The sequence below is a fragment of the Sus scrofa genome, chromosome 6 (genome assembly GCF_054392235.1).
Source record: "Sus scrofa isolate SSC_HxYL_T2T_F1_AM1 chromosome 6, Sscrofa_HxYL_maternal_Yorkshire_Landrace_v2.0, whole genome shotgun sequence".
In the NCBI taxonomy this organism is placed as follows: domain Eukaryota; kingdom Metazoa; phylum Chordata; class Mammalia; order Artiodactyla; family Suidae; genus Sus; species Sus scrofa.
Window position 1 is genome coordinate 148,421,110 of NC_139388.1, and position 13,572 is coordinate 148,434,681.

The window sequence follows — 13,572 nt, forward strand, 5'->3', positions numbered from 1 at the left end:
CACTCGGAGTCTACAGTGTACACCATTGAAATATGTGGCTGAAGTAGGGAAACAGGAAGTGTAGCCACACACTAACAATTTGAACTTTAAATGGTAAAATCCTCCCAATTCAATTCATAAAATTTGAAACAAAGAGAAATACACTTTCCAGATCACTTGATGAAATAAAGCACATTCCTGTAAGAGAAAGAGGCAAAAAATATTTAAAATAGGATATATAAGAATTCCAGGAGTTCCCGTTGTGGCTCAGTGGTTAACGAATCCGACTAGGAACCATGATGTTGCGGGTTCGATCCCTGGCCTTGCTTGGTGGGTTGAGGATCCGGCATTGCCGTGAGCTGTGGTGTAGGTCACAGACGAGGCTCAGATCCCGAGTTGCTGCGGCTGTGGCATAGGCTGGTGGTTACAGCTCCGATTAGACCCCTAGCCTGGGAACCTCCATAAGCCGCGGAAGCGGCCCTAGAAAAGGCAAAAAGACAAAAAAAAAAAAGAATTCCATTTTATGGCTAAGTAATATTCTACTGTATATATTTACTATATCTTCTTTATCCATTCCTCTGTCGATGGACCTTTAGGTTGCTTCCATGTCTAGGCTATTGTAAATAGTGCTGCAGTGAACAATGGCATATTAGCCATAAAAAAGAACAAAATAATGCATTTGCAGCAAACACGGACAGGCCTAGAGAGTATCATACTAAATGAAGTTAATCTGACAATGAAAGACAAACATCATATGATATCACTAATATGTGGAATCTATAAAAAGGATACAAATGAATTTTATTTTCAGAAGAGAAACAGACTCAGACATTGAAAAACTTATGGTTACTAAAGGGAACAGGTGGGGTGGGAGGGATGGACTGGGGCTTTGGGACTGGCATAGGCACACTGAGGTATATGGAATAACTGACCAACAGGCACCTGCTGTATAGCACAGGGAACTCTACCCAATATTCTGTGATAATCTATGTGGGAAAATTATCTGATGGAGAATGGATGTGTGTACATGTAAAACTGAATCACTTTGTTGAATAGCAGAAATTATCAGAATATTGTAAATCAACTATTCTTCAACAAAACTTTAAAAATGGGGGGGGATTCCATTTTAAAGAAATCAACTTCTGAAGTGTGGTCCAGGGCTTGTGTCCTATTCACTTCCAGCTCCTAGCATGCTGAGTTATCAATCATTAGTATGTTGACCCAAGGGCACTGCAAGACTGAATCTTTAAAGCAGTGTTCACTTATGTTCACTCCACTGTGCTAATTGTTAACCTGAAATGTCAACCCTCCTCTTCATGCCAGACAACCTTGGACTTCATGCCTTCCCAAATGCCCAATACCCAATCCCCTGATAGGTGTTTAAAAGATGAAATGCATAGGCTAACAACAGATTAATCAGAATAATAGTCCAAAAATAAAGAGCTCAGGTCCTCTCCATCACTTCAAAAAAAATACTGGATGGACTATTTGATCATAATAAAATAAGCTAATTAGGAAGGAGATTTTGGATACATTTTCATATAGAAGTCGTATCTGTGGCTAATTGGCCATGACAGAACAGGATCCTTGCCTGAGAGCACAGGGAATGTAACGGATTTGACCCTCATGGTCAATTTTCAGTAATCTATATTGCCCTAAGTCTGGGGTCAGGTTCTTTGAAGCTTACTTAGGGAAAAGAAGAAAATGTAGATTAGATTGTTGGCAATATAATTAGAATAAAAAGGGTTTTCTAGTTAATTCTTATTTATGCAAAAGCTGCAAAGTGTGTCTGTGTTAGACACTTTACCTATCTCATTTCACTTTATTCACACAACATTATTTATTAGCTCTTTTCAAATCTGGTTCACAACTGAGAAAACTGAGGCTCAAAGACATTAAGTAATTTTTCCAAAGTAAAAACACAAGTAACATTCAAAAATAGAACCGTACACTTCTTTAATTCTTCAAACACCTTAACCTCATTCTCAATATTTTTCTTTTGCATCTGTTGGCAACAAAGCAATCATAGATTCATTGTGTGACTGTTAATGATTTTCTCACTTACTAATTGTTGGGTGCCATGGGGACAGGGACTTTCTCTTTTTTATTGTCTACTATTTACCTAGAATCCAGCACAGTGTCTGACTTATAGTAGGCTCTCAATAAATATTTACTGAATGAAAGTAAGGATACCTAACTCTATAAAACATGCTTTTCCTCCTGACTCCATTCTCTTCCATAAACTATTCCTGCCATCGTGGATTCCAAATAACCCATCCAGTCAATTTCTAAGTGTATCTTTATTATCAACACAGTGTAGAAAACTATTCAGGTTTAATTTTAAATTTTCGTGTGATCTTTGTCCATGGCATGTAGACAAAATGCTAAAGAAACATGGAGAGGCTAGATAGCATCTAACTTTCTCTGTAAGACGTAAAACCATGGAAGACACTTAGAGAGGACCAATTCAAGCAATGTATATTAAAAAGCCGACAATGTAACCTGGGTCTAGACAAAAGAACATATCTGACAACTAGAACTTTTAGTCATCCCCAAAAGCTCTTCATCCAGAATCCATTTTTTTTAACCCCTCTCCTTTTCCTGATTGGAGTAAGCTTGGAAACATGTATGCCTATCAAAAAACCAGCTTCTAAATTTTTCGCCCTATTTTTTTCATGATATTCATACAAAAGATGCTTTTTCTTCCTTTTTAGGACTTTTGAAGATCTCTTCCAGGTGGCAGCTGAGGAGTTTCCATGGCACAGCTCCTCTGCTAGCGCGCATTTCTACTTGAATTCCTCCCCCTCAGACTGCAGATTTCTGTTGTCTTCATGAAAATGGTTTCTGGGATTTCAGGGGGTTCTTACTTCTCTGTTTCAAGGATAATGCCTTTGTATTTGTGCTTGATATGCAGTACTTTGTACATTTGTTATCTTCTACTCTGCCCCAGATGAATCAATGGACAGAAATACATTTGGGCGTTTCGTTTCCTTTTATAGTTGATTACAATCAAAATAGCTAGTCAATTCATCTGTACCAGCTTAGAAGTCTTTAGCTTTTGTTAAATAATAGAAATCTGGGTGAGGACAGTATAGCATCTAAATATTTGACTTAACAGTGAACCACCTGCATGAAAGATTGACTTTCTTCTTAACATTTTATATGCTATCATACAGACACAACCCATGGTCTTAAATGCTTCAAGTTTCCTTAGAACTTTTGTTTTGAGATGCTAATTTTTACCTTTCTGTTTTTAAATCACATATGTTCATATTTTCAGAAGCATTCTCTCAAGTTGGCTGCATAATTTAACATTCTAATATGTGTTTGTGCAAAACATATTCACAATTTAAAAGGGCACTTGGATGTGTAGAACAGTTGCTTAAATTGTAATACAACAGTGCAAATCAACAAAGTATAATTTGAATCTGAAATTGTAAGAATTTTATGTATATAATATTCATTGGGAAAATTAAAATTCTGCTAATCCTAGGAGATGACAGTGATAAAAGACACATGTCAGAATCTTTACACAGCACCTGCTACATGCCAGGCATTAGGCCGGGTGCTAGGGACACAAAGAGGAATAAACAGAGGAAACCTCTGTCCTTGGAGAACACACTATTTAATAAGGTAAAAGTTCACACTAATCATGGACATACAATCTGATATAGGCTGTGATTGAGGTATAAAAAACAGAAATTTTCACATCTGCCTGAAATTAGATGTCTTCCAAATTAATAGCATCCCAGACTAAGATATATCTCCAGCGGTATTTTCTTTTCTCTTTTAAACAAGCTTTTTTTTTTTTTTTTTTTTTTTTTTGCAGCAAGAAACTATTTGAGTGACAGAGGTCACCTAACAAGAAGAATGATTTAACCAATGATTTAACCAATTTTCTCCTTTTATTTTATAGTTGCATCAAACCATCACTAAACACCTATTAGGATCAACTGGGGCAGGAGAGCAAAAATAAAAAAATCATAGTAAGGAAGATAAATGTTGTCAATCACAAAATCTTAAAGAGGGAAATCATTAAGTCCTGGAGAGAGAATTCCAGGCAATTCAAAACTTCACAATAGAAAAAGGCATCCACACAGATGCTGCAGTTAATGTGTTTCTACATGGGACTGTGACAAGGTAGGAAAAATGCTTAAAATCGAAAGTGTATATATAGAAAAGGAAGGCTGCTGAGGGGGTGGGAAAGAAGAGGGCCTGCAATGTCTTAAGAGGATAAGGTTTGCATTAGACAATATGCAAGTCAACAAGAATAGAACTAAAAGAAAACAATACTTAGTCTGTCATGAGAGTACTAAAAAAAAAAAAAAAAAAAAAAAAAAAAAACTCAGGCATGAGTAAAATAAAAACAAGAAAATCTATGGCAGTGCTGGGCTAAGAGGAGAATGAACCAGAGGGAGAAGGTGGATAATAATGCTCCCATTTTCCCACAAGCATTGTCATTCGTCCCTTAGGTCTAAAATTTATTAAAGCATGCATATTTGAGCTTGTGTTGTATGTTAAATTCTATACTAGTGATTAGAGTACACACAGCATTCCCAAGGAAAAGGTCCCCTTGCTAACTGTGCTACGATTGAAATAATCGGCAATTGCCAGCTCTGAAGTCTGTGCAAGGTTTAGAGGCTTCCACCCATAATTCACTTGTAGCCCTTCCAGCCACTCCTGTATTGTTGCCCAACTACTCTGGTTTTATCAAGAGTCGAGGAACAAATGCACTTACAGTTGCTGTTTAACTAGCTGTCCAATTCTTCCTACCCTGCCTGATCCAGAGTAGACTTTGTGTTCAAACCCCAATCTGGCCATTAGGAAAATCAACATCACCCTTTGCAGTGACTGACGGTGTCAGTCTAGGAAAAGGAAAGGAATGCAGAAGGGAAGCAAGTGACAGTGCAGAATCTCAGAAAAGTTCAGCAGTCTTTCAACTGTCAACCTCTCCTTTAGAGAAAATCAAAAATGACAATCAATTCCTGAGAAAGGGTATAATTTCCCAAACCAGATGAAAAGACAATGCCATACTGCAAACTGCGGTGAAATCTCAGGAGGCTCTCACTCGTGCTCTCTGTCTCTCTTTTCCTCTCTCTCCCTGCTTCTTCCTCTCTCTCTCTCCCTCTCTACACACACACACACATACACACACCGATATATATCTCCACTGCCAAGAGTTTTCTCACATCAAGCGGCTGCCATGGGTTGCAAGTGAATGAGTTTAAAACAGCTGTTGGCTGAATTGAGAGGTTAAAAAAAGGTTTTTATTTGTTTTTCTTTTCTCCTACCTTCTTCCTTCTCTTGGTTCAGTGCTCCCGTTCACTAAGACCCAGCTGGGCTGTCAGCCACTCTGGAAAGTCTTTAGTAACCTCCCTGCACCCTCATGCTGTGAAAGTTTCTATAGTAGCTGCATATTAGATGTTTTTTTCAATTGTCTGAATCCCCTAAAGAACCTAAGGTAATGGGGATCAGGGACAATCTTTTACCTCTATGTCTTCAACTTCTAGTGACATGTTTGGCATGAACTAACTGCAAAAATTATTTATTGAATGAATGAATGAATGAATGAGCATTATAGTCTTCATTTGGCCTCTGAGAATTTTTCTGTTCCATCAATGGTCTTGGATTCATAAAAAGTATATATTCCCAAAATTCTCAATTATGTATTAATTCCTACATCAAAACATATTAAAAACTATTTGTGGAGTAATGGAAAGAAGATGGCTTTTCAATCAATCAAACAAGTTAACTTAGCCTGAATTCACCAATTATGAACCAGCTAACTCTTGGCAAGGTACCCAATCTCTTAGAATCTGAGTTTCCTTATCTGAAAAATGGAGATATCTACTCATATGGTTATTGTAAGAATTAAATACATAGTGTATATAAAGCATTTGAGACACAATATCTTGCCCACAGTAAATACTACATAAATGTTAACAAAATGTCCAGAACAGTGCCAGGCACATAGGAGGAGCTGGATAAATGGGGGATATTTCCTTCAGCCATAGCTTTACTTATATGCAAGGTACTAAAGGCCAAAGATACTGTCTTTAAAGAATCTACACTATACTGGCAGAAACAAGATATTTCTTCCATAAATCAAATATAAGTTAGTGATGGATGTTGTGATAAATACAAAGTGGTCCAGGGGTCCTATTTCATCACTGGCTTCCTAGTAAGGTTAGATTTAATTTGATACATGGAAAGGAATTCTTTGTAACTTGCTTTGGGGTATTTTAGAAAAGATTTAGTGCAAACTTTAACTCTGCTTGTGCCTGTAGAGATTTATTTTCTGCTTCTAAGTCAAATCATTGGAATCAACTCCACTGCATACATTAGGAAATAAATGCCCCATAAATACACTTTCACATTTATCCAGCTCCCTGGAACCTGGAAATAGCCATGAATTTTGTTGCACTTTTCATTTTTTCAGAAATGGCACATATAATAAATAAATAAATACTTGAAAGGCAAATCAATACAATATAACCTTGTTATGAGACTCTTTCATGCCCATTTTAAATAAGCTGTCATGAATACAGAATTGCCATTTCCTTCTGCATACCAATGTAAACTGCAGTGTTGTCTATCCCACAGATTTAAATTCTGAACACAAAAATCAACAAGAAGCCTGATGACACATCACATTCACTTTTTAAATAATCTCCACTTTAAAAGACAAACATTACAGTTCCAATTATGTGGCTCCATAAAAGGTGTAAAGTATTTATATGTATATGTTCCCTATACTGGTAACTTAGGAAAGAATTCAAATTTACCCAATGCACACACACAAAAAACAATAGATTTTGTTACAATTCTTGGTGACACCATTTGAAAATAATGACAATAACCATGATAGGTACTCTTTAATGAGTACCTCTAAGATGTCATTCTCTGGCTATAGGCTCATTTAATCCCTACTACAACCTGAAGAGATAGGTACTGTTACTCCTATTTCTCAGGTAAGATAACTGAGACTCTCATATGAACTTTCCATTTGCTCTCTATTTCTGCTTGGTCAGCAGGAAAGTTTTATATCAAATAATATAAATTTAGATTCTAGTCTTCCTCCCCTTCACACTGGCCAAGCCTGACCTATGTACTGCCATTATCCCTTTCTTCCTGGGGACAAACTTTCTGGAACACTGAAGTAAAACTGAGGCCCGAAGTAGCCAAAGCAACACAGGAACTCAAAAACATCTCATGGAAGGAGGGATGGAGTAAGCTGAATCTGTTTCACCACCTCCCTCCCCTTATAAAGATTCAGAAAGAACAAAATAGCTGTGTTCAGATATTTAACAAATTGGCAATGGAAATGACACTTTCCATATTCTACTGAGTGCCAGCTATGGTAGAGCTAGCTATGACCTTGGATACCTGTTCCAGAAAGACAGTTTGGCATAAAAAGGAAAGTTTTAGGCCTCTCCATCTAATAATCAGTTAATTCTCTGTTGCTGGTACATAGTTTATAAAAGAGACTAAACAATAAACAAATACCCAATCACTTGCTCCAGTGATACAACATTTGAGCATCTGCTAATTGGTTCTATTGAGCCATTTTTCAAGCACCATCCAACACTGATACTCTATAATTCTTTCTTCTGTATTTTAGAGGAAAGAAGAGTCTAATGATATACTATATGAGAAGCCAGAGTTACTTGTTTTTCCCTGTTAATTTATTCAAATCCCTTCAGAAAAACCTCCAGGATGCAAAAAATCTGAGAAGCTTCCCTCAAACAAGCCCTGCACCACCTATAATTCATAGGATGGCAGTATTGTGCTTGACTTGTGAAAATCCAAGATTTACTCTTGCATGATATGTTCTCCATTTTTTTATACTTCTTTTCACATTGTACTTGTATAAGGTTTAAAGCTATTTTTTTCTTTTTTTTTTTTTGTCTTTTTGCTATTTCTTGGGCCGCTCCCGCGGCATATGGAGGTTCCCAGGCTAGGGGTCGAATCGGAGCTGTAGCCACAGGCCTACGCCAGAGCCACAGCAATGCGGGATCCGAGCCACGTCTGCAACCTACACCACAGCTCACGGCAACGCTGGATCGTTAACCCACTGAGCAAGGGCAGGGACCAAACCCGCGACCTCATGGTTCCTAGTCGGATTCGTTAACCACTGCGCCACGACGGGAACTCCTAAAGCTATTTTTTTCTTATTTGGCCTCCAGTACCTTCCCATATTCTCCGTCTATCTCAGTGATGCTCAGTAATTCCATCCAGCCCCTTACCCACTTAGAGCACATAATCAACCATTTCAAAAGATCCTCATTCCTGGGCTCTACCTGTATGCTTTCACTTGCCATGATGTTTTTACCAGAAACTCTACAGAGAATACCACCCATGCTGCCCCACCTGATAGTAAGCATTGATTATGGGCAACTACTCTAAGTTTTAAGTTATTTAGTCCTCACCCTAACTGTATAAGTACTGTCAGTGTCCCTACTTGAGAGGGAAAATAAAAAGGAAATGGAAGTTTAGACTGGTCAAGTGACATAAGCAAGGTCTAAAAGTTAGAGGTAGAGCCAGGGTCTACTCCCAGGACCAGCACTCTTAACCACTACACTACGTGTGTCACACTGAGAGCCTTCAACCTCTCCTTCTCTACCTAAAATCTCTCTCTGTCTTGGTTGCCCCTCTCTTATTTCTTTCTGGTCTCCTTGCTTTCAAGGCTACCCACTGGGTTCTTAATGACATGTCTCTTTTCTGTGTGTTTTCTATTCATCTAGCTTTGATTCTTTCCATCTTCAGTCTCAGTCTCCCTGCCTTAACTTATGGCAGTTTAGAATTTATTACCACCTCCACTTTACAGCACTACATCTACTCTTTCTCTCTCTCTCTCTTTTTTTTTTTTTTTTTTTTTTTTTGCCTTTTTAGGGCTGCACTCATGGCATATGGAGCTTCCCGGGCTATGAGTCTAATCAAAGCTGTAGCTGCTGGCCTACACCAGAGACATAGCAACGCTAGATGCAAGCCACGTCTGCAACCTATACCACAGCTCATTGCAATACTGGATCCTTAACCCACTGAGTGAGGCCAGGGACTCTAATATGAACTGCAACCTCATGGTTCCTAGTCGGATTTGTTTCTGCTGTGCCATGACAGGAACTCCCAACACTAATCTACTCTTAATTCACCTACTTTACCTAAGGGGTCTTCATCACTGTCTCTATGTTGTCAATCCTGTTGATACAACTCCATTGACGACTCTCTTCTCTCTTCCATTTCATTACATTTTTTGTCCCTCCTATTTTGTCTGCTCCTATTTTTCTTATCTGTCCTTTCTCCTTCTCAGGCTCTTTGTCTCAGGCTCTTTGGGGGATGCTAAGCATTCCCCAAGGCTCTGTCCTTGACTTTCTCTTCTCTGCTTGTATTCTCTCCCTTGGCAGTCTAACCCACTGAAGTAGTTATTTAACTCTCTCCTCTGTGCCATGAAATCTCTATTGTGAAGGCTAGAATCATCTAGGGCTATTTCCTTATTCTTGTCCTCAAACATGAGGTCTTTGAATGTGTTGGCTCTGAGGAATGGGAAAGGACCGATTCTCTCTTGGAAGATTTTCCTGTAACTAAAAAAGAAGAAAAATGAATTGATAAGAGGACTCATAAGGGAATGAAGAATAGTCCCTGAGCAGAAGCACAAGATGAAGAAGAGATGGTTATAGTATATCCACTCCCAAACTTTCACAATGTACTTATTGTTATACCTCTAGATCTTTCTTGATTCCTTCTTACCATTACGACCAATCAAACACTTCCTAGAACATAAGGTACTTGCCTCCTCTCTAGCCTTACCTTCTACATTCCCCTGAATGCCTGCTTCACTACAGTTGTGTCCAAGTCTTTGTGGTTCTCCATGTACATCATGCTATTGCATCTTCTAGGTCTTTGAACATGATGCTAAAGAATTAATCCTGAAGAAGAACTTGGATGATGATATTACCCTGCTAAAAATCTCTGCAGTTTTCCCCGACATTTAATATGGCCTAAATTACTCAATCTACCAGATGAAGTCCATGTTTTAAGCTTATCAACATTCTCCCTGTATAAAACCTATGATACTTAACTGTTCTATTCTCTAAATATGCCCATAATTCCTTGTCTTGTAATCTTATGCTTTAGCCTAGATTGTAATTCCTAAAAAATTTCATATCAACTACCAAAGTTCTATTTGCCTCTAAAACTTGACTCTAAAGCCCACAGGTTTGTGAACTCTTTTTTTATTCTTCTGCCTCCAGGAAGATACAATCTTTCTCTCATCCAAATGCCATTAGAGCTAACTTTGTACTTTATTGATGGATCATTACATTTGTCCAATTACCCAATAGATTGAAAGCTATATAAAGTCAAGAAAAATACCTTTCTTATTTTGTATCTCCTACATATGTAACATAATCTTTAACAGAAAAATGGACACTCAAAAATATCTTTTATCTTAAATATGGTAACTTTCTCAATTTCTAGAAAGTAAGACTTAAAAAAAAACAAAAAACAAAAAAAAAAAACCTCTTCTGCAGAATGCCCAAAGTTCTCAAGAACACACACACACACACACACACACACACACACACACACACACACACGGCTGAACTCATGGCAAGTGGAAGTTCCTGGGCCAGGGATCAAACCCACACCACAGCCACAACCCAAACCACTGCTATGACAACACTGAATCCTCCATTCACTGTGCCATAAGGGAACTCTCACAAATTATATTTTAATTGAAATTATAGTTGTCTTCATCAGAAAAAAACTTATCTCTGAAGCAACTAAAGTTTTATCTCTAATAAGAAATTTTCTTAAGCATTTTGATTTTCAATTTCTTTCCAACCATTTATAACAGAGAGAGCATTTGACATTATTACACGTACAATAAGGAAGGGATAAACTAAGACACTTACTCTAAATATCAGAACAGCTTAAGTTAAATTATGACCTGTGGAAATCAGCACTCTTAAGATAATGTTTGCTAAAATTTCCCTTAGTTTTTTTCTCCTTTTCTCCCCTTCTGAGTACCTGAATTTTGGCCTTACTAATCTTGAGAGAAAAATACCAAGTATTAGACAATACAAGAAAGATTATGAAACTTTATAAAAATTTACTCAAAACTTACTTGACTAACTGTATTCATATGAAATGAGAACATAAACGCCACAACTCTCTTACTGACTTGCTAACCTTTCAATATGCCTCTGCTAAATTCAAAACTTGAGAGTATGTTCCAAACTGAAGAAAGCACTAAAAAGAAAGAAGAAAATTAATCTTTAGAATAACCAAACAAAAAAGCACCTCAAAGTGGAGTTCCTGTCGTGGCTCAGTGGTTAACGAATCCGACTAGGAACCATGAGGTTGCGGGTTGGATCCCTGGCCTTGCTCAGTGGGTTGGGGATCCGGCGTTGCTGTGAGCTGTGGTGTAGGTCACAGACGCGGCTCGGATCCGGCGTTGCTGTGGCTGTGGCGTAGGGCGGCGGCTACAGCTCCAATTAGACCCCTAGCCTGAGAACCTCCATATGCCACAGGAGTGGCCCAAGAAAATGGCAAAAGACAAAAAAAAAAAAAAAAAAATCAAATGGGAATACAAAATAATATGTTTCAAAAATATTAATTTGGATATTTATAATAGATTTAAATAGAATTAGACTTCATGTGCCAAAATTCTTCTTACCATTTACAAATTTCACCACTCTGTGCAATTAATGAAGTGAACTTGCTGCTATTTGTCTGGATTAGGACTGGAGAAACAGAATACTAAGATTTGAGTTGATCTTATAATCTAAAATTACATGATGTACTCACCAAAAAGCCCAACAGACAACTTCCCAAAGCATACTGTCCTATAAATTAAAAAAAAAAATTATTATTTAATACTGAATTTAATAATCTCCAATTATTTAATTGGAGGTAGTTAGAGGAAAGGTAGGGAAAAGCTCTGCTATGAAAATGTTACAATATCTTACAAGAATAATAGTGTAGTTCCCGTCATAGCTCAGTGGTTAATGAACCCGACTAGTATCCATGAGGACATGGGTTTGATCCCTGGCTTTCCTCAGTGGGTTAAGGATCCAGTGTTGCTGTGAGCTGTGGTGTAGGTCACAGACGCAGCTCAGATCCCGAGTTGCTGTGGCTGTGGTATAGGCCAGCAACTACAGCTCTGATTCAACCCCTAGCCTGAGAATTTCCATATGACATGGGGGCAGCCCTAAAAACACAAAAAAGACCAAAAAAAAAAAAAAAAAAAAAAAAAAAGAAGAAGAATGGTAATGCTAATAAAAATAACAAGGTTCCATATTATTAGTGGTGCTTGCAAGTTTATATATATTATATAAAATTCATTCATATATATTGTTTATATTTATATATTTTATGTATCATACAATTATTTCTAAAGTTACCATATGCAAATATTAACTCTGTTTTATAAATAAGGAAAACAAGGCTTAGAGTTTATACAGATAACAAAATGTAGATCTAAGATTCAAACCAAGGTCTGTGTGCAAAGCTCTTTCCATTATGACATAACTATTTAAATGCAAATTCAAAAGCCAGAGTGAACTCTTCCCTTGTATTTTTTAAAGGAAGGATGAGGATAGATGGAAATACTAAATTAAGAAAATATGGCCTAAAATCAAAACCACTATGAGGTACCACCTCACACCAGCCAGAATGGCCATCATCAAAAAATCTACAAACAATATGTGCTGGAGAGGGTGTGGAGTAAAGGGAACCCTATTATACTACTGGCAGGAATGTAAACTGGGCCAACCGCTGTGGAAAACAGTACAGAGATTCCTCAAAAAACTAAAAATAGAATTCCCATTGGATCCAGCAATCCCACTCCTGGGCATCTATCCAGAGAAAACCATGACTCACAAAGACACATGTACTCTAATGTTCATTGCACCACTATTTTCAATAGCCAAGACATGGAAACAACCTAAATGTCCATCAACAGAGGAGTGGATTAAGATGTGGTACACATACACAATGGAATATTACTCGGCCATTAAAATGAACAAAATACCAGCATTTTTAGCAACATGGGTGGACCTAGAAATTATCATGCTAAGTGAAGTCAGCCATACAATGAGACACCAACATTAAATGCTTTCACTGACATGTGGAATCTGAAAAAAGGACAGACCGAACTTCTTTGCAGAACAGATGCTGACTCACAGACATTGAAAATCTATGGTCTCTGGAAGAGACAGATTAGGGGGTAGAGGGAATGTGCTTGGGTTGTGGGATGGAAATCCTGTGAAACTGGATTGTGATGATCATTATATAACTACAGATGTGATAAATTAATTTGAGTAATGAAAAATAAAATAAAATTTTTAAAAAAGAAAATATGGCCTAATAATTTATTCTGTCATAGGCCTTAGACCCTTTGAATTCCAGAATGACTTCCCCTTCTTCTATTTTTGTATATTTAAGAAATAAATGATGAAGGTAGACACATGATTTTTAACTTGGAGAAAAACAGAGGAAATTAGGAAATATAAAGACATGGTATGATTCATCAATAGACATGATTCTTTCAGGAAAGTTCAGTAAAAGCCAGATTTTAATTACATCCTAGTC

The 13,572-nt window shown here is 37.4% G+C and overlaps 1 protein-coding gene across 1 annotated transcript in view; it reads right to left on the reverse strand.

Moving 5' to 3' along the window:
• LOC146402866 (uncharacterized) overlaps window positions 1-13,572 on the reverse strand; it is an 805,401-nt gene that overhangs the window by 626,377 nt on the left and 165,452 nt on the right. Inside the window, exon 4 of the mRNA XM_084965716.1 lies at window positions 11,788-11,825. Coding sequence (XP_084821842.1) covers window positions 11,788-11,825 — 38 coding nt within the window. The remainder of the gene's footprint in view (window positions 1-11,787; window positions 11,826-13,572) is intronic.